This window comes from Bactrocera dorsalis, chromosome 2 (assembly GCF_023373825.1).
Source record: "Bactrocera dorsalis isolate Fly_Bdor chromosome 2, ASM2337382v1, whole genome shotgun sequence".
NCBI lineage: Eukaryota > Metazoa > Arthropoda > Insecta > Diptera > Tephritidae > Bactrocera > Bactrocera dorsalis.
Window position 1 is genome coordinate 100,212,118 of NC_064304.1, and position 24,508 is coordinate 100,236,625.

Consider the following 24,508-nt stretch of genomic DNA (forward strand, 5'->3'; position numbering starts at 1 on the left):
TAATAATTTTGATTCCTAGTTAGATCGTAGATCTTTCCATGATTAGGCAACAAACCTTACTGAAGGGATATGTGGAAAGAGCGGGGAAAAATATGGCGTCATTTGCTGTCCCTACTTTTGTAGAGTCCCTATTGAAAACCCCGTTATTAGGTATGTCAGAAGTGCTACTAGTGCGGGTGTTTCGACTAAACCTTCTTCACTTGAATTGTGACGAAACATCTTCTTTAACAATATTTGTCATCTTTGATTTCACATTAAGACTTTTTTCATTCTTCTCACGTAGTCTTCTCCACGTTATTTGTTTATGTGTGTTTAGCTGTTATCAAGCACGTGACTTTGTGCTGGAGCTAATAGCGCTTTAGTTTGCGATTTCTTAGAAACCTGTTGCATTCTCGTTTTTCGCCACTTCGCTTCCATGGCTTCATCTCGCATGTTCTTTCTCCCGCTGAGCGTTGCTCGCTATTCTCTTCCGTTTGCGTTTGCAATACGAGTATTCTTTATTTTTTCGACGTTTTTTTGCACATACATCCAAGTATATGTACATATGGATTTCGTTGCCACGGTTCTGGTTCTTCAGGTTCGGCACCGTATTTATACAAGCTTATTAATGGATGGGGGTATGTTCAACCGTCATGCTATGACGTAATTGAGCCACAAATAACTGCATGTTGGCATATTTTTGACACCAGCTGGCTGTAGCCCTATTTATGTATGGATACATATAAATATATGTATGTATGTACATACATATATATATATACATATATATACGTATATAATATATGTATGTATATATATATATATATATATATACGTATATAATATATGTATGTATGTACATATGTACTTTTTTACTTAGCGTGAATGGAATATTTGTGGAAATATAAATAGAAAAAAGGGATTGTCAGCGTTATCAGCTGAATTAAGGCGCCGGGATAATTTTCATTTCGGAAAATTTGTGCACTTCATCATTCTATTTATTCTGCAAACTCACTTCGTGCGACTCGTATTGCCACTTTCATCTCTTCAGGTTATAATTTATTCGTCAAATCATTTTTAGTTTCTTTTTGTGACATTTTTTTTGCACTCTCCTTCCTTTACAAAATGCGTTCCCTTTAATCAACAAATTTGGATTTTTCGGCTAGCCATGTTTATTCAAAGCTTGATAAATTGCAGATTATTCACGTAATTGGACAAAAGTTTATTTTATTAGAAACAAATATACATACACACTTATGTACATACTTACATACATATGTATATGCATGTATGGAATATGATTTTTGATTTTTTAATGAAAGGTCAAACTTTTGTGTTCGCATGATTTCGAAAAGTGAAGACAAATATGTTTTACTCTCGCTAATTACAAGAATCGTTCAAGTTCATTCCGGCCACTGTGCTCTGATCTGACTTTTTTGAGCGTAGACTGACTGTATTAAAATCTATCCTGAACTCAAACCGTATCATAGCCGATCCTCTATAAATTGAAAAAGAGTTCGGCAGAGGCGACCCTGCTCTTCCTCAGGTTCGGGTTTCTTCACGGGGGTTGAAACTGCGGCTCTCCTTTACCTGCTTCGTGGAGCTTTAATATGGCTTCTAGGACCTGTCCTATATCCCTTTCAAACTCCCACTCCTTAGCGTGTTTTTTATTGTTGTCAGCCCGAAGGAAGCACGCCTTCGTCCGGAACCGTTTGTATAGCATATCATCGGCCGACATGTTTCCAGTCTTGCGAAGTGCGTATCCAGTAGTTTATCTCTACCGCTTCTAATTTTTCCTATCAGATCTGTCCAAAAGGGTTGATTCGGTCGATGAGTTCCACTATTAAATAGCTCTTGGCTACCTTGGTTTCTTTCGATCGAGTCTGATGTTTGGTGTTCCTATTTCTTTAGTCGTTTCAAAGAAACACGAGATCTTGTTTTTAAATCGTTTTCTTTTCTTCAAGAATATTTACTATTTTTGTTTGTATTTTTCTTGCTTTGGTTCAAGCAGTATTTACGGTTTGTTTTCACTACCGAAAATTTGACTTCAGCATTATCGATGTAAAGACGCCTCCTGCTGGGCGTTATCATTATCCTTTTTGTTTTCACACCGTTGCGAGCATTCGCCTTTATTGACTTGCTTAGACAAATTAATTGCCAGCAATTGATTTAGACCACTACGTGTGGCTTCCAGTGGCCAAAATTCATTGAGGCTAATTAACTTTGTGTCAACAATTGACTAACAACTACTTACGCAATTATAAGGGGTTTGGTAGCGCTCAAATAAATTTGTATGTGTGAATACAAGCATAAATATGTATAGAGTGGTTTTTATTTTGCCAAATATAGACAGCGCACAAAAAAGTCGGTAGTCAGTGGTATTGGCGCTGCTGAGTGGAACAGTTGCTCCTTATCCTTAGACGACGTAGAAGAAAGTCGCGACAATTTACATTTGTTTTTATGCAAAAAACACCTAGAATACATACTCACAAGCGGCATGTACACTTTCAGGAACAAGATGGACGCTTGCCTGGTTCGCGACCCTCCAGCGCGCCGGCGGAACCCAATGCCAAAGCAGCACGAAAGGCTTCCAAAAAGATGGAGAAGGAGGCGCGGTGAGTTTACTATGAAATTTACATGAAATATATATGTATGTGTTACTTCAAAATGATCTACATACATTAATTTCTTTTCCTCTACCCTCTATTAGACGGCAGGAAAAGGAAGCCAGTCGTCGCGAGAAGGAGGCGCGCAAGTTGGAGCGCGAAACGGCGCGACGTCAAGAACGCGAGGCGGCTAAATTGGAGAAGCTCAATCGCAATATGGAGAAAATATCGCGCAGTACAGAGCGTGTTGGCTCCTCGACGCGCTCCGGTTCGTTGGAGCGACGTCGCAGCGGCGAAGACTCGCCCGTGCTCAACCAGTCGACCGTGCACGGTATCGCCAGCCCGAATCGACGTCCCACCATCTTCGATGTGTTTCGACAGCGCGCCAAATCCGATGCTAAACGCAAAGATTCGCTGCTCTTGGCCGCTGGTAGTGGCGGTGTTGCCGGTGCGCCCGGCACAGACAACAGCAGCTCGAGTAGCACACACTCTGGCACCGGTGGCGGCGGCGGTAGCGGCGGCATAATGAATCAAATGAAGGTGGCCATGCAGAATTCAGGGCTAATTGGTCATCATCATCATGATAAGCGTCAACATCCGGCGGTCACGATAACCGCCGCCGAGGGTGGCAGTGCAAAGAATAAGTACAAAGATGGATCGGCGCATCCGCATCAAGGCAGCGATGCCCAGGTGAGTGTGGTCTTGCGAAATAGTAGGGGGCGGTGGTTGATAAGCAGTGCAGCTTTCATGCACGAAAGTGCGTTTCCAATAATATAACCGTTGCTGTAATTTTTTCAAAATTATGTTTTTTTAACTTAAAAATTTTTGTATATTCTCATGCGAAACAGTTTTTTTGCTGCTTTAAGTTCGGCTACTCTTTGATTTGCTGCTCAACCTCCCCAAAACGAAAACGTGCTAATTAACGCTTAATTATTATTTTATGGCAACTCATTTTGTTAAATCTCCTAATTAATTTAATTATCGCTTTTTAAATTGTTTGCAGTACTATCACACCGTTACAGCGGTACGTCGCTCAGACGCATCCCGCTCACCTATGACCAAAGTGATGGATTTGTTTAGAAGCCGTTCAAATTCAGCGGCCACCGAGGCGGACAAACGCAAAGCGGTGAGTTTGAAATTAACGTTTATTTTTGTATTAATCACATTGTATATTCAACACGATTGTGTGGTGAGAAGCTTAGAAAGCTCCTCCAATTCGCAGTTGTGCTTTTTGACATATTTTGGCTAAAGCTTTTTGTAGTGTGGTGAGCAAGGTGAAAAGCTACCGTCGAAAATGGTTGTCTTGAAATGTTCCTTCTGCCCGCCAGATGGTGCTTGGGTCATTTAAGTTTATTTTATAGCTTTGAGGGTTTACACTGAGAAAATAGAAGTATAAAAGAATAAAAGTTTCATAACGAAGCAAAAAATTTAAATTAAAATAATATTTTTTTTTAATATACAAAAATTATTTTATTTTAAAATCTAAATTTAATTATTCATCAATATTTATTTTGTCGCCTTCAAAGCAATAGATTTAAGTCAACGATTTTTCCGCTCTTCGAAACACTTTTCATAAGCCCTTTTTGGAATCGCCTTCAGCTCCTTCTGTCAATTTTGTTTTCTCTCTTCGATCGACTGAAAGCGGGTTCCAAGGAGCGTCAATTTCAGTTTGGGGAACAAGAAAAACTATTCATGAATTGTTCTTCCATAGTTCCGACCGTTTTAGACGGATGTTCTCGCACAAACGCCGCAATACGGCCAAATAGAACTCCTTATTGACCGTCTGTCCCTCCAAAACAAGTTCATAATACACCAAACCACGAATTTCGAATAAAAAATGAGCATCACCTTTATTTTTGAACGGCTTTGGCGTGGTCTTTTTGGTTTCGAATCCTGTTTTTCTCATTCATTCTGATGATTGTTGACTTGTTTGCATGTCAAACTCGTAAATCGATATCTCATCGGCAGTTATAATGCTCTCCTTGAAAAGAGACCTGTTTATAATACTCTTATTGAAAAAATTCTGCTTAATCGGGACGAGTCAAGCAAAAACGAACCTTTCATTTTTTTAATATTTTCACCAGTTGAAGAGGTCGAAAGTCGTCCAGAACGAGGCATGTCTTCAACTATCTTTGAAGGCTTCGTACCACTCGTAGCCTTGTGTTTTTGATAAAACTGAATCATCGTAAGCCTTTTCCTTTTTCCGTTTCTTGCAACGATTCTGCACACGAAACTCGGATAGAAATACAAAATTTTAGACAAAACGCCGGAGAATTTTATTACAATTTCCGTGTGCTTTTTTGTCAGAATGTATATGATTTACACTTTTTTTTAATTATCCGCATATCTCACCAAAAGTAAGAAATTATCATAAAACTAAATCTAAATAACCAATACCAACAACATCATTTCACTCTACAATTCAACTTCTGTATTTCGGTTAACACCAAAGCGTCTTCTGAAAAAATTTCGATCTTGCCTAATTTATCAAAGATTTTTTGCATTTAAAAATTCCAACAACACGCAAGTGTGCGGGCCTTGCAATGCTTTGAAAAAGTAGAAAGTCGAAATTATTCCTTATAAGCAGAAAGCCCAGTACATACACCCACAGCCACATCACAATCATCAATCAAAATTAAACAAAAATTTGAATTGGTAATGAGCAATAATTGCCATACGCAAAAAATACACACTTTATCGTTGTCACAAAAAAACAAAACAGATGTACCCAATTGTTGTTGCGAATGTTATTGCTGTACGCTTGCTTGCTTATTGTTAACGAAAGTGAAATGTAGTAAGTTTCGAGAAAAAAAGTATCAAAAAAAATTATTGGTCTTTTGGGTGTTTTTTATGAGTTTTTTCTCTGACGATTTATGCACGACCGCAACATAGCTATCTTGGAACAGTTGTGCTATTAGCTTTACTGAATCAAAATTCGCGGAGAGTCACTTTAAAAAAAAAACAGTCTGTTCTAAAACAGTCTGTTCCCATTACCTTTGAAATACCCGTACCTGATACCGATCCTTATCAACAACAATCTGTCACTGAGCGTTTAAAGTCTTCTTTGCATGTCCACCTAGCAATCTGAGACAAAAAAAATTATCTAGAATACATTGTGACAAAAAATTATAGGCTCTTGGCTTGGGTACGAGTATTTTTGATCAATTATAGGGTTTAGTTGGTCGTAAAATAATCCCCAACAGATAAAATACACTTAAGGGGGTATTCTAGTCTAGAAATTTGAAAAGCGAAATTTTTTTTTTCATATTTCGATAGTTTTGATATTCAAAAATATCTCCCTAAAAGGATTTTTCAAAACTCAAATTATTTTCAAAGTTATAGCCATTTTAGTGAGCGAATATCGTACAACGGTTAAGCGAATATCGGATAAGGTAAAACTTTAATCGCGTTTTTCTCGAACCACTAATTTCATTTTTACTATTTTTAAAAAATTTTGATCTTTGCCAAAAAACGGGCAAAAAATTCAAACAGTCGCCATTTACTGAAAAAATTTTTTTTTATTTATCCTAGTTCAGACGATAGCGGCATTTGTACTGATTAAAAATTTTTTTATTTTTTTTTCGGATCACCCAAAGTGTTGGAATCGTGTCAGGAAGGTCGCCCCCTTATTTTCAACCCCCGCCACGCCACCACGCCGCAATTAATCAAATTATCACAAAAATTTTTTTTTTTACTTTTTTTTGCATTCTTAAAATATCAATAAATATTTGATAGAAAATTGGATAGTAAAAATGTTCTTAGTTTCTTTTTTATTGGACTTTAAAAAATGCCGTTAAATAGCATTTCTAGACTAGAATACCCCCTTAAGCCAACGATTTTTCCAGTCCTTGAAACACTTTTCATAAGTACTTTTGAGGGATCGTCTTCAGCTCCTTCGGCGAATTTTGTATTTTCTCTGCGATCAACAGAAATCTAGTTCCACAGAGTCCGTTTTCAACGATCTCTGAACCGTCTTTGAAGGCTGCGTACCACTTGTAAGCTTGTGTTTTTGATAAAACCGTCCTACCAACTTAGCAAAATACATTTTTTTGAAATTTCATTCACTCGGGGAATTTCCGATTACTTTCTTGTCACAATGTATAATAACATTTACGAAGTTATCGCCTTTAATAATTCGAACGTGATTTTGAACAAATATTTACCCTTGTAAAGCTTTATTTTTTTTGTTGTTTTCTTTTAGATATTTGCTTCATACTCATAATTCCTTTGCTCCGACATATTTTGTTTTAACGAAAGATCATAAACAATGAGAATGTGATCGTTTTATTGCTTATAAATTGGACGATAATTTACTAAATAAGTGAATCATATAATTCCATAGTTTTTTGCAACTGACTCATATATCTTTTTACCTTCAAAAATTGGGATATGAGTTTAACGAAGCTTAAGAGCTTACTATATGCTAGAAGTAAAATAATTTTATCTCAAAGAATTCCAACTAATTTTTAAATAAAATTATTGAATTCGTCATTTATTGGTGAAGGAAGACGAAATCGAATATCAAAATTTTAGAAAATTCTTCGACGTAATGTGATAAAATTTTAGGTTATATTTGAGGTTATGTTCATTTAGAAAATTTTTTCATGGTACAATTTAATTTCATAAGGTCACGAAACTATTCTAACGGTGTTAAATCGTACTTAGCTAAAATTTGGTCGTAAGAAAGAGTGCATTTTATGTCTTTAATCTCCTGAAAGATCTGCAGGCTTACTATTCTCGAAATGCAGGTAAAACAAATTTCAAAACATTTCCAAAGAACTCACTCACCACACTTTTGATTTTTTTATTGAATTGTCAGTATGCCAGTGAAAAATATGACAGATATGTAATTGCGCCGCCTTATGCTCATTTTCTCTGTCTCTACCACAGCAATGAGCGAAAATTAAAAAAAAATTATAACTGTAAATGTGTAGCTGTTTATGCAATTATTTGCCGCGTCTCAAAAAAAAACAAGCGAAAAAATATAAACAATAAATATTAAGCAAACACACAGCTGTTCCACAACGATCGTTCGCTGCTCATTCATTTTGAACTTGAAAGCTCACTGCACGCTCTCACTCTCTTTCATAACGGTGTTATTTGTCTGGCACTCTTTCGCACACTCGTTGCTGCTTAAGTTTTGCAGCCATTCGCCGCATTCCCCAAACATCCGGCACCATTCGGCTTTCTGCCTTTTCAGCTTGCTTTTCCGCTTTGCCGATTTTCCCGTTTTCTTGCCTTCTATTCAGTCAGCTGCATTTCGCTTCCTCTGTTTGTTTATGTTTATTTTCGCGGTGTGTGTATGTCTATGTGTGCGTAAAGGTGTGCGCATTTCCTCTTCTTTATTGCATGCTCTCAATTGCTCGTTATTTTGTGTTGGACTATTCGATGGCGATCGCTTGCTGGCTGGCTGATAGCAACAGCAACACTTGTCACGCTGCCTCACCGCAAGGGTTCGGCGCAAATTCAAACGTCTCGCGCCTATTGTCGCAATCAAACGCTCGACTTGTACACGCGCGCGCCGACTAATATTTACTCTACTCATTTTAGACTCGTTTTCGTACGCGACTTCTTCGAGTTGGCGTTTATGCTCCCACATACAATATAACTGTATTATGCTGTTTTATTTGTGTTGTGTTTAGCGCGAAAAAAAGAAAAAAAAATATTTAGGAAAAATATAAAAATATTTAATATAAAAAAAAATTATAAAATATTTTTACAAAAAAAAAAATATATCTAAAAAAATTAAAAAAATATCTAAAATTGTTAAAAAAAATTTGAATGTTTTAATTATTGAAAATAATAATAAAAATATAATAAAAATAAATGAATATATAATCAAATTAATATAAAAAATGTTGAATGTTTTAATTATTGAAAATCATAATAATAAAAAATATTTGTATACAAAAAGTGCTTAAAAATTTATTGAGCGAGCAAAAATGCTTATCTGCAGCTAAAGCAAGGTGTGCGTTATTTCAGAAAAAAAAAATTAAAATATTGTGTGTGTGTGTAAAGAGATACGAACAAAGCTTATTGTTTTCATTAAATAAGGGTGTATATTTTTAATCTGGATTTTTATGTTTTGTTATGGAAAATTTTGTAATTTCTATTAATATTTAAAATGCAAAATTCACTCAAAAATTTCAATCCAACCTATAAAACAGTGCTAGAAAACTACTCAATCTTAAACGTTATGTGAGGTGTACCTGCAGTGTTTATTTAAACTTTCAGTAATTGATTGTGTTCAAAGCAGGCAGAAAAAGTGATTAAATTTATTTACACGCCTAGCTGTATACGTAAATAAATATGTATGTAGTTAGTGCCACTGTTATCAGCACAAACCCTATCACACCAATCATAATATTTTGATTAACGGTAAAATAACAACAGTTACAAAGCACCTTTTGTGCCATGAAAAGATTGATGGGTGTCAGTTTGACATTGGACATTATATATTATATACAAATGCATGTATATATGTACATATGTACATATCTATATATGGGCATATTTTTTGAAAAGTCAACATTTTAATTTGTGTGTGAAAACTAATTTAAATATCGTTTTATTGAAAATTACGTGGCTGGCAAAACCTGTACTGGCTTATTGACAACGTTTTAGAGTTGAAATCAAATATATAGTATATATAAATTAAATACTGTTATTTACATATTTTTGATAAATATTGATATTGTGCTGGAAATAAAGATGACATAGACGTAAATAACAGTTACGTGTATAAATTTATATACAAATATAACTATTGTTTTATAAACATTTTAGAAATGAGTAAAAATTAATAAATAATAAACAAAAATAAAAATAAAAATATAAAATAAAATTTTACATTTTTCTTGGATATTTTTTAATCTGGCCTCCCAGCGTGATATAAGAATGTTTTTGAACACCATGAAACCCGAATTTGATATATGATTGTTCTTTATGATGACCATGGGTCCAGTTATCCGCATCCGTTTCAACTCGAATTTGATATATGAATATTTTTTAACTCATGAGCCCATTTATCCGAATCCCTTTCAACCCGAATTCGATACACAGATGATTGTTTTTTAACTCCAGTGGGACAATTATTCGCATCCCTTTCAACTCGAATTTGGTGTAGAAGTTTTTTAACTCCAACAGCCCATTTATCCGAATCCGTGTCAACTCGAATTCTCGAAATCTCAAAGCAGCTCACAATTATAAAAGGCCCTAAAAATCAAAAAATTAACATAAACATTTCGGTTCACTAAGACCCACTGTGATTAACAGCGGGTTAACAAGGTTTTTTTTTCAATTTTTGTTTTTATTTTTCAATGTTTTTAATCTAATTTTATGGTTACATTTTAAAAAACCTGTGGTTTTATTATAATAATTTTATTTAAAAAAAATTAAAACAAATCAAAAGATTATTAAAAACACATAAATACGCCTCAATATTTCCAAGCAAGTGATTCATATGTAGCTATGTATTTTGTATAAAAAAGAACAATTGTTCAAATATTTTATTAAGCTGAAAAAAAATTCCATTTCATGTTTGTTACACTCACGAAATTCATTCCATGTTTACCTTCGCTACTAACTGTACACAAAACATGCCTAAGAAACTCGAAAATCTAAAAAAAGCACTTTAATATTTGTCTTTGATACTTAAAATCACTAGCCCTAAAATAAACTGTAAATAAAACTACATGACGCTTTTAACTCTTCCGAAAATAGCTTTGAAGTTTGGAGTCCTTACCTTTTTCTGACGTCACTTTAGCGATATGCGCGTGAAAGTGTGATGAAATAATGCTAAAAAGGTTTCTCTGAATTTGTTAGATTTTTTCTGTTTGCTTTGTGATAAATAAGGATTCAAAATAGCTAATGTTTTCTGGCTGAAACAAAATTGGTTTAGAAATCAATAAAAAAATTTATTTTTCGTCATTTTAGCGTTGTGTTGAAAGAGAACTGCGAAGAAATGTGAAAAATAATTTTTCTAAAATTCTCTTCTCTTTCTCTTAGGAAAAAATCAAAACTTCGTATTGAAAAAATTTTCAAACATCAATTGAAAAGTCCCCGGATTGCCATAGTAAACACACATTTTTTTTGGCAAAATTCGTATTTTTTTTCCTTTAAGGGTGATACACTGGTTACAGCGATCCTACAACTTTTCGATACCATTTTTGTAGTTAGACTTGTCATTTGCTTCAGAGTAGGTTTCAGTTTTGGTGATCACCGCTTCATTCGACGATAATTTCGTCCCAGCGAGCATTATTTTGAGATATGAGAGCAGAAAATAAAAGGAGTAAGTCGCCTGATCTGGAGAATGCGCTGGTTGCGGAAGCAATTCGAAGTCCAATCTATGGAGTTTTTGCCATCGTTTTTACTGACTTATGACACGGTTAATGTCTTGTTGAAACAGCACTTTCTTTTTCTTCAAATGCAGTAATTTTTCGGCGATTTCATTCTTTAAACGTTGCATTGACGCTATGTAGTAGTCGCTGTTGATGTTGCTACCTTATTCAAGGTAGTCAATGAAAATTATTACATGCGCATCCCTAAATACAGACACCATAACCTTGTCAGCCGATACAATAACAAAAGTTCTTCACTCAAAATCATATAATTACCAAACTAATGATCCGAAAGCTGTCTTTTGAAGGTTATAGCTATCTAAAAATCATTTAGTTCCAGTAGTCTAATCTATGTGTCATGCCGCGAACTTTTCAATAGACCTCTAATGCTCTCGTAAAACTCAAAACAGCACCTTTAATCGACAAACAACTGAACTTTTAGCAAAAATATTCACTTCTTATTAGCGGAAAGCTGAAATTTTCTCCTCTTAATTAAATGATAAACTTTTAACAAATAAATTTCGGCTTTTCCCAAGGCCTGAGTCAAATTACCACTTTTACAAAGTTTCATTTCTTAATATTTATCTTTAATATTTAACACAGTACTACAAATTAATACATATACATATAAACATTAAGCTGACATGTGAAATTGCGCGCCCGCTAAGTCTGACCTAACTCGTCTACACGTCGAAGCGCTAATTCGCTCACTTAAGATATTAGCGTTGGCACGTGACCGACCCACTGTCCGCTGTGGTGCCAAGAAAGCGTCGATTCCGCCAAACATTAGCTGATTCCATCATCAATCAACGCCGCTCCAAAGCGATTGTGGCATGCCACACTGCTGTCACTCTCACACACACACACACACACCGCCAACCTCATACATGTCGGATTTAGCTTAATGGCATTACGTATACGCCGCGTGCGTCCAATTTGCGGTCGCTTGCAGTTTTGCTTTAAAATAATTAACAATTCAGCATTAATTTGTGCGATGTGCAGCGGCTGATAAATAAATATGAGGAAAAGGCAGCTGACTGCAGTAGGCAAATGTAAAGATTTTATTTTATTTATTAAATTTTTGTATTTAGTTTATTGTTTTTTTTTGTTTTTGTGAGGAAGCGCAAAAATCACAAGTCCAATGCCAATAAATAAATTGCATGCGCTGTACGCCACAACACTTTACATTAAATAAATATTAAAAAAAAAATGTATATATATTTGTTTATTAGTGCATTTTCTTGTTGTCACTCCCACTGCACGTGCAGGTGTGTGTGTGTGTGTGTATTTACATGCGCGGGGCCACACTCAACGCTGTGACGCCAATAATTTTCAAGTTCATTGACGGTCAAGTCGAGAAAATGTGAAATTGCCGTCGCGCTGAGCAAAACGAGTGCTATGCAATTGCGTGTGTAAAATGTGTGTGTGCGTGACACAAATTTTGTGCGAATAAATCAGCACACGCAATACAAACATAAACATGCTCTGTGGCTGTCACCTCTTAGTGAAAATCTCAGTTTGTACAAAAACGAAGACAAAAAACACTTTTCTGCCAAGCGCCGAGTGTCAACGAACAGCTGTTTCAATTTTCATTTATGTGTTCTCAAAATGCCATAAAGTGTAAATCAGTGGCAAAATTTTTAATTTATTGGTACTTATGCATTGCATGGAAAATGAATGTCTGATAAATATAGACTATGTTTATGGTAATTGGGTTTTTTTTTTATGGCGACGAAATGACGTTTCAAGAAATTATTTGAAAATAAAAAGGTGAATAATACCGTAACTGATATATAAAATACCCTGCACAAGTGCATTTTAATAGCATGGCTTGATCAATAATTTGAACGAAATTTCGTGTCAAATTAAAAAGCATTCCATGCAAGCACTTGATTTTGATCGGTTACTTGTAGGGCAGCTATATGCTACAGTGGTCCGATTAGAACAATATATTCGGAGATTGTAGTGTTGTTTTAAAAAATAATCCATGCCAAAAGTCAAATAAAAAAGTTTTCCATATAAAGAGTTAAATTTGTCCGGTCACTTTGTATGGCAACTATATGCTACAGTGGTCCGATCAGAACAATATAATGACAGATTGTAGCGTTACCTTGGATTATTATCCATGCCAAATTTCATGAAGATGCCTCGGCAAACAAAAAAGTTTTTCATACAAGGACTTGAATTTATCGGCCACTTTGTATGGCAGCCATAGGCCTTGGCGCTCTGATATCGACAATTCATTCTAATATGCAGCTTCTTGAGAAGAAAAGAGCGCGTGCAAAATTTCAAATCGATATTCACAAATTTTCTATTAATTAACTTAAAAAATTCCATCATAAAAATTTACTCCTGACAATATAAAGGAAGTAGTCATTCAGAAGTGTTCACCTGTGTAGACAGTTCATATAAGTCAACAACCCATCAGTGTACCGCTACATAACAGAGAAACATAATAGAACACCCAATAGAAATGAAATGTTAATTGAGCAGTAATAAAGATAAAAGCAAACAATGATAATTGAGTGGCGAGCAAGTAATTTTAATATATGAAAAAACACTTGTATTGCTTTTCATGCATTAGGATGGAACGATAAATATTTTAAATATTTAGTTAATACTATGCATTTGTTTATAATATGTATATATTTAAAAGCGCTAGAATTTTGCATTTGACTACATTGAATGTTATATGATATGTTTCCCAAAGATGCATTTTTTTCTTTGACTTCAAGAGACTTAAAACAAGTTAATTCTGAGTGTACATTAAAAGTGCTATCTGTCCTAATATAACATGAGGAACCTGTATAGTTATTCGCTTAAAAATTGAAGCAAAATGCAAACCAAGTTCAAATAATAGGTGTTTAAATAAAAAATTCTCAATTTATTAAAAAATATACAAGTTGAAAATGTTCAACTAAACACCAAAATTTTCAACTAAACACCACAATTTTCAAATAAACTAATAAACAAATTTCTATTTTTTAAATATTTTTTGAACTAAGTATTACCCTAAAATATGCAAGATTTTAGTTAAGCAAGCAAATGTAAGGCAACATTGCCTACATTAGCGAATTTTCACACCTAAAAATTATGATGAGGCATATACATATAACGAAACGTTGCCTACATTTAGGTATAAAACTCAGAGTTTAGCAAAGTTTCACACCTAAAAATGATGATGAGGCATATATAACAAAACGTTGCCTACATTTAGGCTCAAAACTCATAGCTTAGCGAATTTTCACACCTGAAAATGATGATGAGTTGATGGAAACATTATCGGCTATAATAAAGTCATTTAACTGATGTTTTAAAACTTTGAATAGTCTTACATAAGTATCGTAGTCCAGCGGCATAAATTTCAGTTAATATTTAAAGTGTCCGAAAAAAACTGTTAAAATTTTTACTATGCTTTATTTTATTAGTTATTTATTAACATTACAAGAATACAGAAAAAATAAGAAAAATTGAAAAATTGCAAAAATTAGCAGCTGATAAAGGTTTAAAAAATTGGCATATGACCATACCCATCGTGGGTTCTAACAAATTGAAACCAAAAACATATATTATTATTCCAGAATAATGTCGTGAGTTCAGGCACTAAAAAAAGTTTAAAAAAATTTCTTAAAAAGGCAACCGCTTGAAAAAAAATATTTTTAGCATTTTTTTGACTTTTTTGAATTAAAAAAAAAATTATCACTTTTTTGTCGTTTTCGAATTTTTCGAAAATAGTAAAAATTGAATTTTGGTATTTACATAGTCACAAAAATATACAAATTCGTATACAATACTCTTTAAAATTTTCAGGTAAAGCTTTCCAATAGAACGAACCTGAGAAACACATTTTTCAATTTCGAATTTTTCAAAAATAGTAAAAATTTGAATTTTGGAATATAGATAGTTTTAGACATAGACCAAAATGAATACACTCTAAATATTTCAGGCATTTTTGGGTTTCGATTTTTTCAAAAATAGTAAAAATTTAAATTTTAGAATATAGATGGTTCCAAACTTATGTGGACAAATTCATGAAATAGTCTCTCTAAAAATTGCAAGTAAATAGTTCCAGTATAACGAATCTGAGAAATTGCATTTTTGAGTTTCGAATTTTTCAAAAATAGTAAAAAATTTTAATTTTGAGATAAAGACAGTATACAGACATATAAGTACATAGAAATGAATAAAGAAGATTCTCAAAAAAATTCATGTAAATCGTATCAGTACAACGCACATGGTAAATCGTGGGTAAACGCCTTTAAGTCTAAGTTCCGGCCGAACCAACTTGGATGCCGGGTTATTAAAATATCTATATCTCCCAAAATAATTTGAATTTTGAAAACTCCGCTTGTAGACATATTCTTGTATAGATAAACTTTGAAAATAAAAAAATCGCTTTTTTATTTCTAGATGATTACCCGCTCAATTCGTGAAAAATAGGTATTCTTCTAAATAAAATTAAAAAAAAAATATTTTTTCAAGCGAAAAATTCATTATTTTCTTAATAGATCCGAAAAATCAATATTTTTTGTATATTTGAACATATTACTATTCGAAAAAATATATCGTCACCTAAAATACAAAATAACGTAACATCACTTTTCATAAGTTTACAGACGAAGGAGAAACGATACTGAAACAAAACTTGAGTTTTGGTTATAAAATGGTTACTTATTGGTTATCATACACTCATATTGAAACAAAACTTGAGTTTTGGTTATAAAATGGTTACTTATTGGTTATCATACACTAACATCGTGGTTATATTTAGTTTATTATATCTAACAATGATTTTCAATTTTTTTGAAGATACGTCGTTTCGCATTTTAGGTGACGATATTTACTAGTATAATAGATTTTAATTTTTTTAAAACACAACGATTGCTCTTTGATCACCCTTTTAATTCGAAACGTATATTAAATTGAACGTACAAATACATACTATAGGTATATGCTTACAGTTATGTTTGCGCACAATAAAGTGGCTGACCTTTGTGCAGCTAAAATTTAATAAATCAACGAATATTAATACATAAATAAATGTAGTTAATAAAATCAAAATTTCATACAGCAAGCAGGCATAATGAAGATGAATACGAAGCATCACACCAATGAAAAAAAAACATTAATTAATTAAAAACCAAATAAAAACAAAGCAATCAAATTGGAAATAATCATCCAGCCAGTAAGCAAGTAGCAATTAAAATTACTAGTAAAATAACAACAACAAAATCTAATTAATTTTAATCAGCTGCGTCGAAAAAGGCACCGCAAAACTTTTGATTCTAAACTAGGCATACATTTGTACATACATATGTCTGCTATTATATATAAATATATAATGTAGTCTATCACGATATTTGCTATACAAATAGCAACAACAACAATTAAGCGTCAAAATAGCTTTAAATAAACGTTTATCGGCCGTAACCGGCTAAAAAGAAAAATATTTACACAAAAATGCTTGAAATTTAGAAAGTAATTAAAGAGGCAATGCTGCGTCGCCGTTATAGAAAATACTTCCTAGTTAGTTTTATTTGTGTAATACCTGTTGTACCTCATCACATTTGCTGGTTACGTAAGTTCATTTCGTTTTTGTTTGCATTACACATTTGTAACATGCGAGTGGGCAAATAGAAAAAAAAAATTAAATGAAATGTGTGATAAGTACGGAACAAACAGAAATTCTCACTTCCATTTGGGTAAGAAATTATAAATGTATGCATACCTACACGCATGTAAGCTTACAGGTCGCTGAAAATAATATTTCTATACCAATTTTGTATATATTTTATGTATTAGTTATTTGTTTTGTGAATTACAACCGTTCTATGAGTTATGGGTTCGAATCTCAAATTTTATTACTTGCTCAAAGCAAAGACGTGCCTCGTAGTTATTAGACATTGTGACAAAAAAGTACCTAGGAATTGTCTATAGAAAAATTATTTATCAATATCTACTTTGTCGCCTTCAAAGTAATCCCCACCACATGTTGTACACTCAATCGCCAACTATTTTTCCAGTCCTCGCAACACTTTTAGTTTTTTGAGATGGCTTTCAGCTCCTTTAGAGAATTTTGTTATCTTTTTAACACTTGCACATTCAACCATACACCATGTCCTTCACTTTTTTAATATTTTCATCAGTTGAATAGGTTGAAGGTCGTCAAGAACGAAAAATGTCTTCAACGATCTCTCGACCGTCTTTGAAAGCTTTGTACTTCTCGTAGACTTGTGTTTTTGATAAAATTGTGATTCAGTTTCCTTTTTCAACATTCGCAACGATTCCGCACTCGAAATTCGGTTAGAAATTCAAAATTTGAGACAAATTCTTTGTTCGATATTTTTATTCTTCGTAAAAATCGCAACGCACTACTAAGGATCGCGCTAATATTTGTCATAGTAAGTAGAAAAAGTCCTACTTAGCAAAATACATTTTTGAAAAAATTATTTACCGGGGTCCGGGTTCTTTTTTGTGCCAATTTATACTGGTTTTCAGCGGTGCTGAAATGAGCAGAAAAGACGGAGGTTGTTATCGACGAAAACAACAAAAAAATGCCATCAAATAAATCTGGATGGCCGTAAAGTGCAGTGGTTCGAGATAGCAGGCACTCTAAAGTTATCTTTCTCGACGAGTATATCATATCGTTCACGAATGTTTGGGTATGAGAAACTCGGAATTTTTTCGTCGATATACAATATAACAATGGATGAAACATGGCTCCATCATTTCACTTCGAGAGAGTTGGAGAGTTTGAAGGACCAAAGACAATGCACAGTGTCACAAGTCAGTGAAAATGATGACAAAAAATCATGAATTGCGGTTCGAAGTGCTTGCGCAACTACCGTATTCTCCAGAACTGGTCCCCAGCGACTATTTTTATTCTCAGATCTCAAAAAATGATCGTTGGAAAGAAATTCTCGTCGAATGAAGAGGTAATCATCCAAACTGAGGTCCCTTTTGAAGCAAAGAACAAATTGTACTACAAAAATGATATCAAAAAGTTGGATGGTCGCTCTTAAAGGGAACTCTGTTGAATAAAAAAACAAATTTTGCCAAGAAAAAATCAAATCGTACAGCATTTCATAAACATTTTTAGATACTGCTTTGCGATGTTCCAAGACTCAAATGCTTGGAGCACAGTTTGTTCAGAAGAAATTTAATTCAGAAAGTTTCTCACGTTTAATTCAATCGGGTTTTTATGCCCTCAGTGTTTCTTCACTGTCTTGTTGATTGCACATGTGGGCAGTGCCTCGGAGCAACATATGTAGACTTCGAATTTATGGTTACAATTATCACTATTCACTATTATTAAAAATGATTCTTGGTTAACTCAAGTGTTCGCTAGTTGTCCGGTAAGAGGTTCTTATCACGCTCTTTGCATTATCTACAACGATTTTGACGTAATCAACATTTTCTTGAGTCATCAACTTTATAAAGGCCTATCTGTCACTCCTCATGTTACTATTAGTATATTCTTTAAGTGTTCACATATATATATACACCTGTAGTACTTTTAGGAAAACACGGAAAATATAAAACTACATATACTATATATAAAAAAAATTCTACCCAGTATTAATTTTCCAATTTGTATAATATAAATTACAGATTAACTTTTGCACATTTTAGTAGAATTTTCGCACCACTGCGGCGCCAAATGATTTCTATAATTAGTTGATGAATTCTTACATTTTGCTAATTTTGAGAGCATGCCAATTTAAATACGAATCATTTGTTCGAGTATTTTGCCACACACGCCACATAAAGATAAACGCGAGACTTCCTAAATATGGTTAGCGATTTCATTAATTTTTAACGAGGCGTTGAATTATTAAAATTTATTAATTTTGAGGTCGAAATCCAAGAAAATAAAAATACAGGGTTTGTCCGGAAAGTAATAGAGTTGAGTCGATTTTAAAATAAAATATTGAACCAATCTTTACATTTCTCTAAAAACTTTCAAATTAAATAGACTCCTTCTGCGTCGACGCAGCGTTGCCAGCGCGATTTCCAAGCATTGAAGGCGTCACGGAAGGCATTCTCCAAAATAGCTTTGAGAGGTAAGCTACATGCTGCTTGTATCCCCATTCATCGGCCTTTTCAGGCAAGACAAAAAAACAAGACCGGGAGGGCCAAATCTGGGCTGTAGGGCGGCTGCGAAAGCATTGCGAGGCAGAGAAAACTTGGTGTCGACAGTTTGTCCAGGAGGAACAAATTCACGGTGGACGATGACAATGAGCATCGTTTTCACTTTGAATTTGCTCATCCTTCCGGTCTTCATCAGCAACCTCTTCCTGGTATTCCAAAAAGACCTCGGTGCCACCGAAACACATTACTTCTTGCTAAAGCAATATCTGGGTAAGACTGCTTGATTGTATCAAACGTCTCTGTCGATGCGCGCACGCTACGAAGTACAGTAGCGGCGGAAGAAAATCAGTCACATTACTTTCTGGACAAACCCTGTAAGTGGGTGTTTCGAGGATATCCTTCAATGCGAGACCAATCTTCTCCACAAATTTTCGTTTTGCAAGTAAGACCGTAGTTCACTGGTATGCCTTGTAGGCTCCAATCTCTACGGCTAAATACAAGCTGTATGTTAAGTTAGTTTAAACTGGTAGACCTATAGGCCACGCATAGACCAGTTTTGGTCTTTTGCGATACCAGATGGAGTAAAGTTGTTGGATCTAAGAGGAGTAGTCATCTTTTAGGATGCCTGCGCTTGACGCGAATTTTTAACAAACTCTGCGGTCTCACTTTCGATACCTCCTCCAGTGTACCAGATGCTTACAGCGTAATCTTGTCAATGCGGGACAAAAGCACAGGAGATACTCCATTGTTTCCCCTGGTGTGCTGCTCTAGACATTTTCTGCAGTCTGCTCGATCTGTCAACCCCAACGAGCGTGTGTCGCCACTAGACAGTGATCAGTTAGTAATCCCATCATGCTTCCATCCAGTTCCATCGTGTTTTGATTTTCTTTACCATGTTTCTGTCGAGATCTTCATATAGACAATGCGTAGGTTTTCCCAATGTTGATTACGTTTTCGGATTTTAAGCGCGCATCAGTCTTGGCAATTTCGTCTACTATTTATCATTGCCCTCGATGTCTTTGTGGCAAGGCACTCAATAGAAGTGAAGTGAAGTGAGCAATACTTTACACTGCTACCCTGCTTCCCAAGACACTTTTGGCCGATATGCGATACCAGATTACTGCCTTGATTGCTGCTTGGCTGCCTACGTCGATGTTGACTCTAGAATTGTCTGCAGGTGCATTAGAGTCGGAGCTGGCCTCTCGGTTTGCTGGCTTTCGCAATAGTAAAGACCTCATACAAGCTGTAGAACAGTGGAAAATATTTTTCATGTGTTTGCCGGGTTCGTCAGCGACATAATCAAGTAACCGAAATCGTGCTGGTGGATGGGTTTGTGGAGAGAAACAATAAGATTATAGGATTTTCAAAAAAGAGGTTGCCGAGGATAGCCTATAGTTGTAAATTTTTCACAACTCTAGCTTCACACTTCTATGTTACTTTAGCTATTTTCATATAGAGCTGAAAGCTTGATTCGTTAAAGTGCTGTTAGATCTTTTGCTTCGGAAGGAAAAACTTTCTTCATAGGAAGATATTCACTGCGAAGCCGACGTTTAATTAATGTTTGTTTAATCTCTATTTATATTTCTTGTCTAGATTCATGTACATCGTCAGTACCAGTATATCTCGAAGCTTTAGTATCATTACCTATCGATCTGGTGATATTTGTGTGTTTTGTCATCTTCTGTCTGTGGTCTCTTTAACACTTAGGCCTCACGTAAACTTAACGAGGTTGTTAAATTTTTAGTAATTCGGTGGGAAGCCCAATAACATCACTCCCTCTCTCGCTAGTCACAGAGGTTTTGACTGTTCGTTTTATATTATATATATGTATAATACGAGTATTTCAGAAATCTAATAGCAAAAGCAATAACTACAAAGTATGTTGAACACCATTTAATTGTGTGGACTTATGGGTGTCTGATCGGCGCCTTTGTTTTTGTGTTTTGACACGTTCAGCTGATAAATAGCACATATAATTGGTGCACTTGCTCAACGACAGAGGAAATTTAAAAGCAGTTAGGAACCATGAACACGTGACTTTACAATAAAAAGTGTACGATTTTTTTTGAAATATTAAATAGAGGAATGTAAAAAATTTGCCCAGACTCACTTTAATAGAAAAAGTGTACTAGTAGTTGTAACATTTTTCAAGGAGAAGTGAAAGCGTACATACTTTTTAAACGCTTGCAACATATTGTTACATAGTTAAATAGTTTTGTGCACCTAACGGTTGTCAGTATCTCCTAAAACTAAAATCTATAAATAGATATAGGGTTATATATACATATGTATGTATATAAATGATTAGGGTGGCGAGAAAGTTGAAATCCGGTTGACTGTCTGTCTGTCCGTGCAAGCTGTAACTTGAGTAAAAAATTGAGGTATCTTGACGAAACTTGGTACACATGTTTTTTGGCAAAAAAAAATTACTAATTCGTCGATGGGCGTTATCGAACCACTGTCACGCCCACAAAACGAAAAACCTATAAAGTGACCTAACTAAGCACTAAATTAAGATATTGAATTCGCATAGGAGATCGCTTTGCTAGGGTCACCTGTGGGAGAAAATTTTTGAAAACGTAGGCGTTATTGAGCGCAAATATTATAAGAACTCCTACCGACAATGTGAAAATGGATGAAATCGGATGATAACCCCGTTTAGTCCCCATATAACGGTACTGTTAAAAACTTCTTAAGCGCAATAAATCAATAACTAAATAACTATAGCAGAGACATAAAAGTTTACCCTTGAAATGGCATGAGAGAGCTTTAAAGGAGGCGGTGTAAGAATTAGACGACAGGTGTGGTACCGCCCACTTTTAGGTAAAATACCACATCTCAGGACCTGTTCGACCGATTTCAACTAAATTCGGTATATAACATTGTTGTAACATTCTTACTTCACAATGCGAAAATAGGCAAAATCGGACTACAACCACGCCTACTTCACAAAACACACGTTTAAATTCCACTCGATTCTTTCAGTTTCCAGTTCCCAGTTCCCAGTACATAAAACAAGAAGCTGTTAATAATTCGGGATAAAACTTTGCAGGAATAATGTCTTTAGCGTGTATGACCTTATGACCAAAAATTGTCCAAATCCAACTAAAACTGTTCAAGCCCCTAGGACCCTGGTACTTATAGTTGACTTTGTACCACAAAATCGTGCAATGTGCGAGATATATAATTGAAATTCATAGATAATCTTTTTCTGACAATGGTATGTATGAGTGTCAAAAATGGATTGAATCGTGTTAATACTTCCCTTAGCCGCCATATACCTAACACAACGATTGTAGAACTACCATGTGACTCAATACCGCATATATCGGCCAACATATGAGTTATCTCAATGAAATGAGAGGGGGGTGTTTTACCTATAATATTGTATGTTTATGCCTAAAATGGATAAAATTGTGTGAAAACTTGGCCTAGCCCCTATACAACAATTTATGTGTTATCCGGGTGACTTTACTCCATATGATTGGTGATGGTACCTGAAAGAACCTCAGAGGACATTTTATTAGTATGTATTATTGGCAAAAATAAATAAAAATCGGGTTGGTATTATCCTCAACTCCCATATACTACCTATGTATAATCATTTTCGTTTTTCTAACTAACCTTTTGTCGAATATGCCGGCCAGTGTATGTGTTAAATATTCACTTGAACCGCCATAACAGGAACTTCCATAACTCGAACTTCTAAAACTCGAAGTCTCGAATTGGAAAGAAAAGTCAGATTTCATACAAATTTTTTTCCATAACTCGACGTTTTTTTGGGGATTAAGAAAATTCGAATTAGTGAAGTTGAACTGTATATAATTGCTTGGATTCCGATCCTAAAGCATTTCCGTGACTTTGATTCCTGCAAGTTGCAAGAGTATAAAATGCTCGTTTGCTCACGAACTTAGCCCTTCCTTACTTGTTTATACTTACTTTTTAAGTTTGACATATCCAAGCTGCAAACCCATCAAATGTTAGCCTCGCCACCAACCCACTTGTCAGTCGTGATTATAATTTACTAAATAAATATTTTTTTTGTATTATTATGCAATTAATATTTTAGCATTTTTCGCAAAAGCCAACTCAATTAATATTAATTTTGTATGCGTTGTCCATTAGCGCCTTTTGTATAGTAAATAATTTTCTTTTGTTTTTTTTTTTTTTCATTTTTCTTTCCATTTTCAATATTTACGCTTTGCATTTAGCGTGTGCAAAGCGTTTTCCTCTTTACTTTTTACTTTTCTTATATATCTTTTCTTTTTCATTGTGTATATTTGCCTTTAATTAAATTACCGTTTGCATATTGAGCACATTGTAAACACATAAATACATAGATAAATATGTATATGTACACACAAATCGTTGGCAGCGCCATGCACAAGTAAGCATGTGTTTGTGAGTCCGTTTTCTGCAGCTCTCAAAGTTCATTTTGTAAATATTCTTGTTTGCCGGTTGACTTTTTGCTTTTTTGCCAATATTTTTCCTCACTGCACTTCAATCTACTTTGTATTTGTATTTTCCTTTGCTCGCTGTTTCAATATTCCATTACTTTTTTGCTTGTGAATTGCATTTCTTACGTGCGATTCCTCCCGACTTTGTTGCAAATGGTTTGGGTCTAGAGTGATTTACTCGTATGTTGTTTCATTTTAAGTGTTATTAAGGCATATATTTATTTTTTTTTTTGTTTTTTTCTGGTTGTAATACTATTTCATTCATTCAGTGGTGACAAAAACACATGAACTTACTTATAGCTATTTTTATTTGAGATTTAAAGTGAGTATGTGAAACTTGATTGGGAGAAAGTAGTGCTCGAAACGACACCTAATACCGAAACAGTCGAATTTAAGCCAGCGATAGCCTTTTTTTGCTTTTAATTAACCTTAGCTGTATTCGATTCGCCGTTTCTCTACTCGCTTCTACGCTCTTGTCAAAAAATGTACTTATGAAAGCAATAACAAACTTTCCGAGTTGAATTCGTGCAAGAGAGTGTGCCGATAAGCTGCAGAGTAACTCTTGGTGAATCGAAGACAACTTTTATAACGAAACTTTTTTCGAGCATTTGCTTATATTTTCTAAGTTTGATTGAGTTGGATGTAAACGCCGAGAAACTATAGTAAACTCTCTGTTTACGAGTAGTCTCTTTGATATTTAAATGTTAATATCGCCTCGACAATATAGTAAAAATTCTAAGGCACTTTTTTTGAACTATTTTTTATATATATTTTTAGTGATTATTTAGAAAAATCGTTACATTAGCCAGGCACTTTTTAGTTATTTGCACAGTTTGTTTACTAATTAATTCCAAAACGGTAAATATTAGTTTAAAATACTTTGTAACAATTTGTTGGCGATTTAAAGTACTTAGCAATCAGTAAAAAGTATTTTTTACGTCGTTATATTATTAGTTACTCTCACTATTGTAAGTGTCGATAAAATGAAAACGGTAATTCCTGTAGATTTCAGCTACTCACTGTTAGCACATTTCAA

General features: G+C 34.4%; 1 protein-coding gene across 8 annotated transcripts in view; it reads left to right on the forward strand.

The window, feature by feature from the left end:
• Positions 1-24,508, forward strand: part of LOC105226082 (5'-AMP-activated protein kinase subunit gamma-1) — a 197,758-nt gene that overhangs the window by 88,060 nt on the left and 85,190 nt on the right. For all 8 annotated transcript variants that reach the window (XM_049447288.1, XM_049447289.1, XM_049447286.1 and 5 more), the window contains 3 exons: positions 2,491-2,594; positions 2,690-3,275; positions 3,589-3,711. In XM_049447288.1, the coding sequence (XP_049303245.1) occupies positions 2,491-2,594; positions 2,690-3,275; positions 3,589-3,711 (813 nt within the window). The remainder of the gene's footprint in view (positions 1-2,490; positions 2,595-2,689; positions 3,276-3,588; positions 3,712-24,508) is intronic.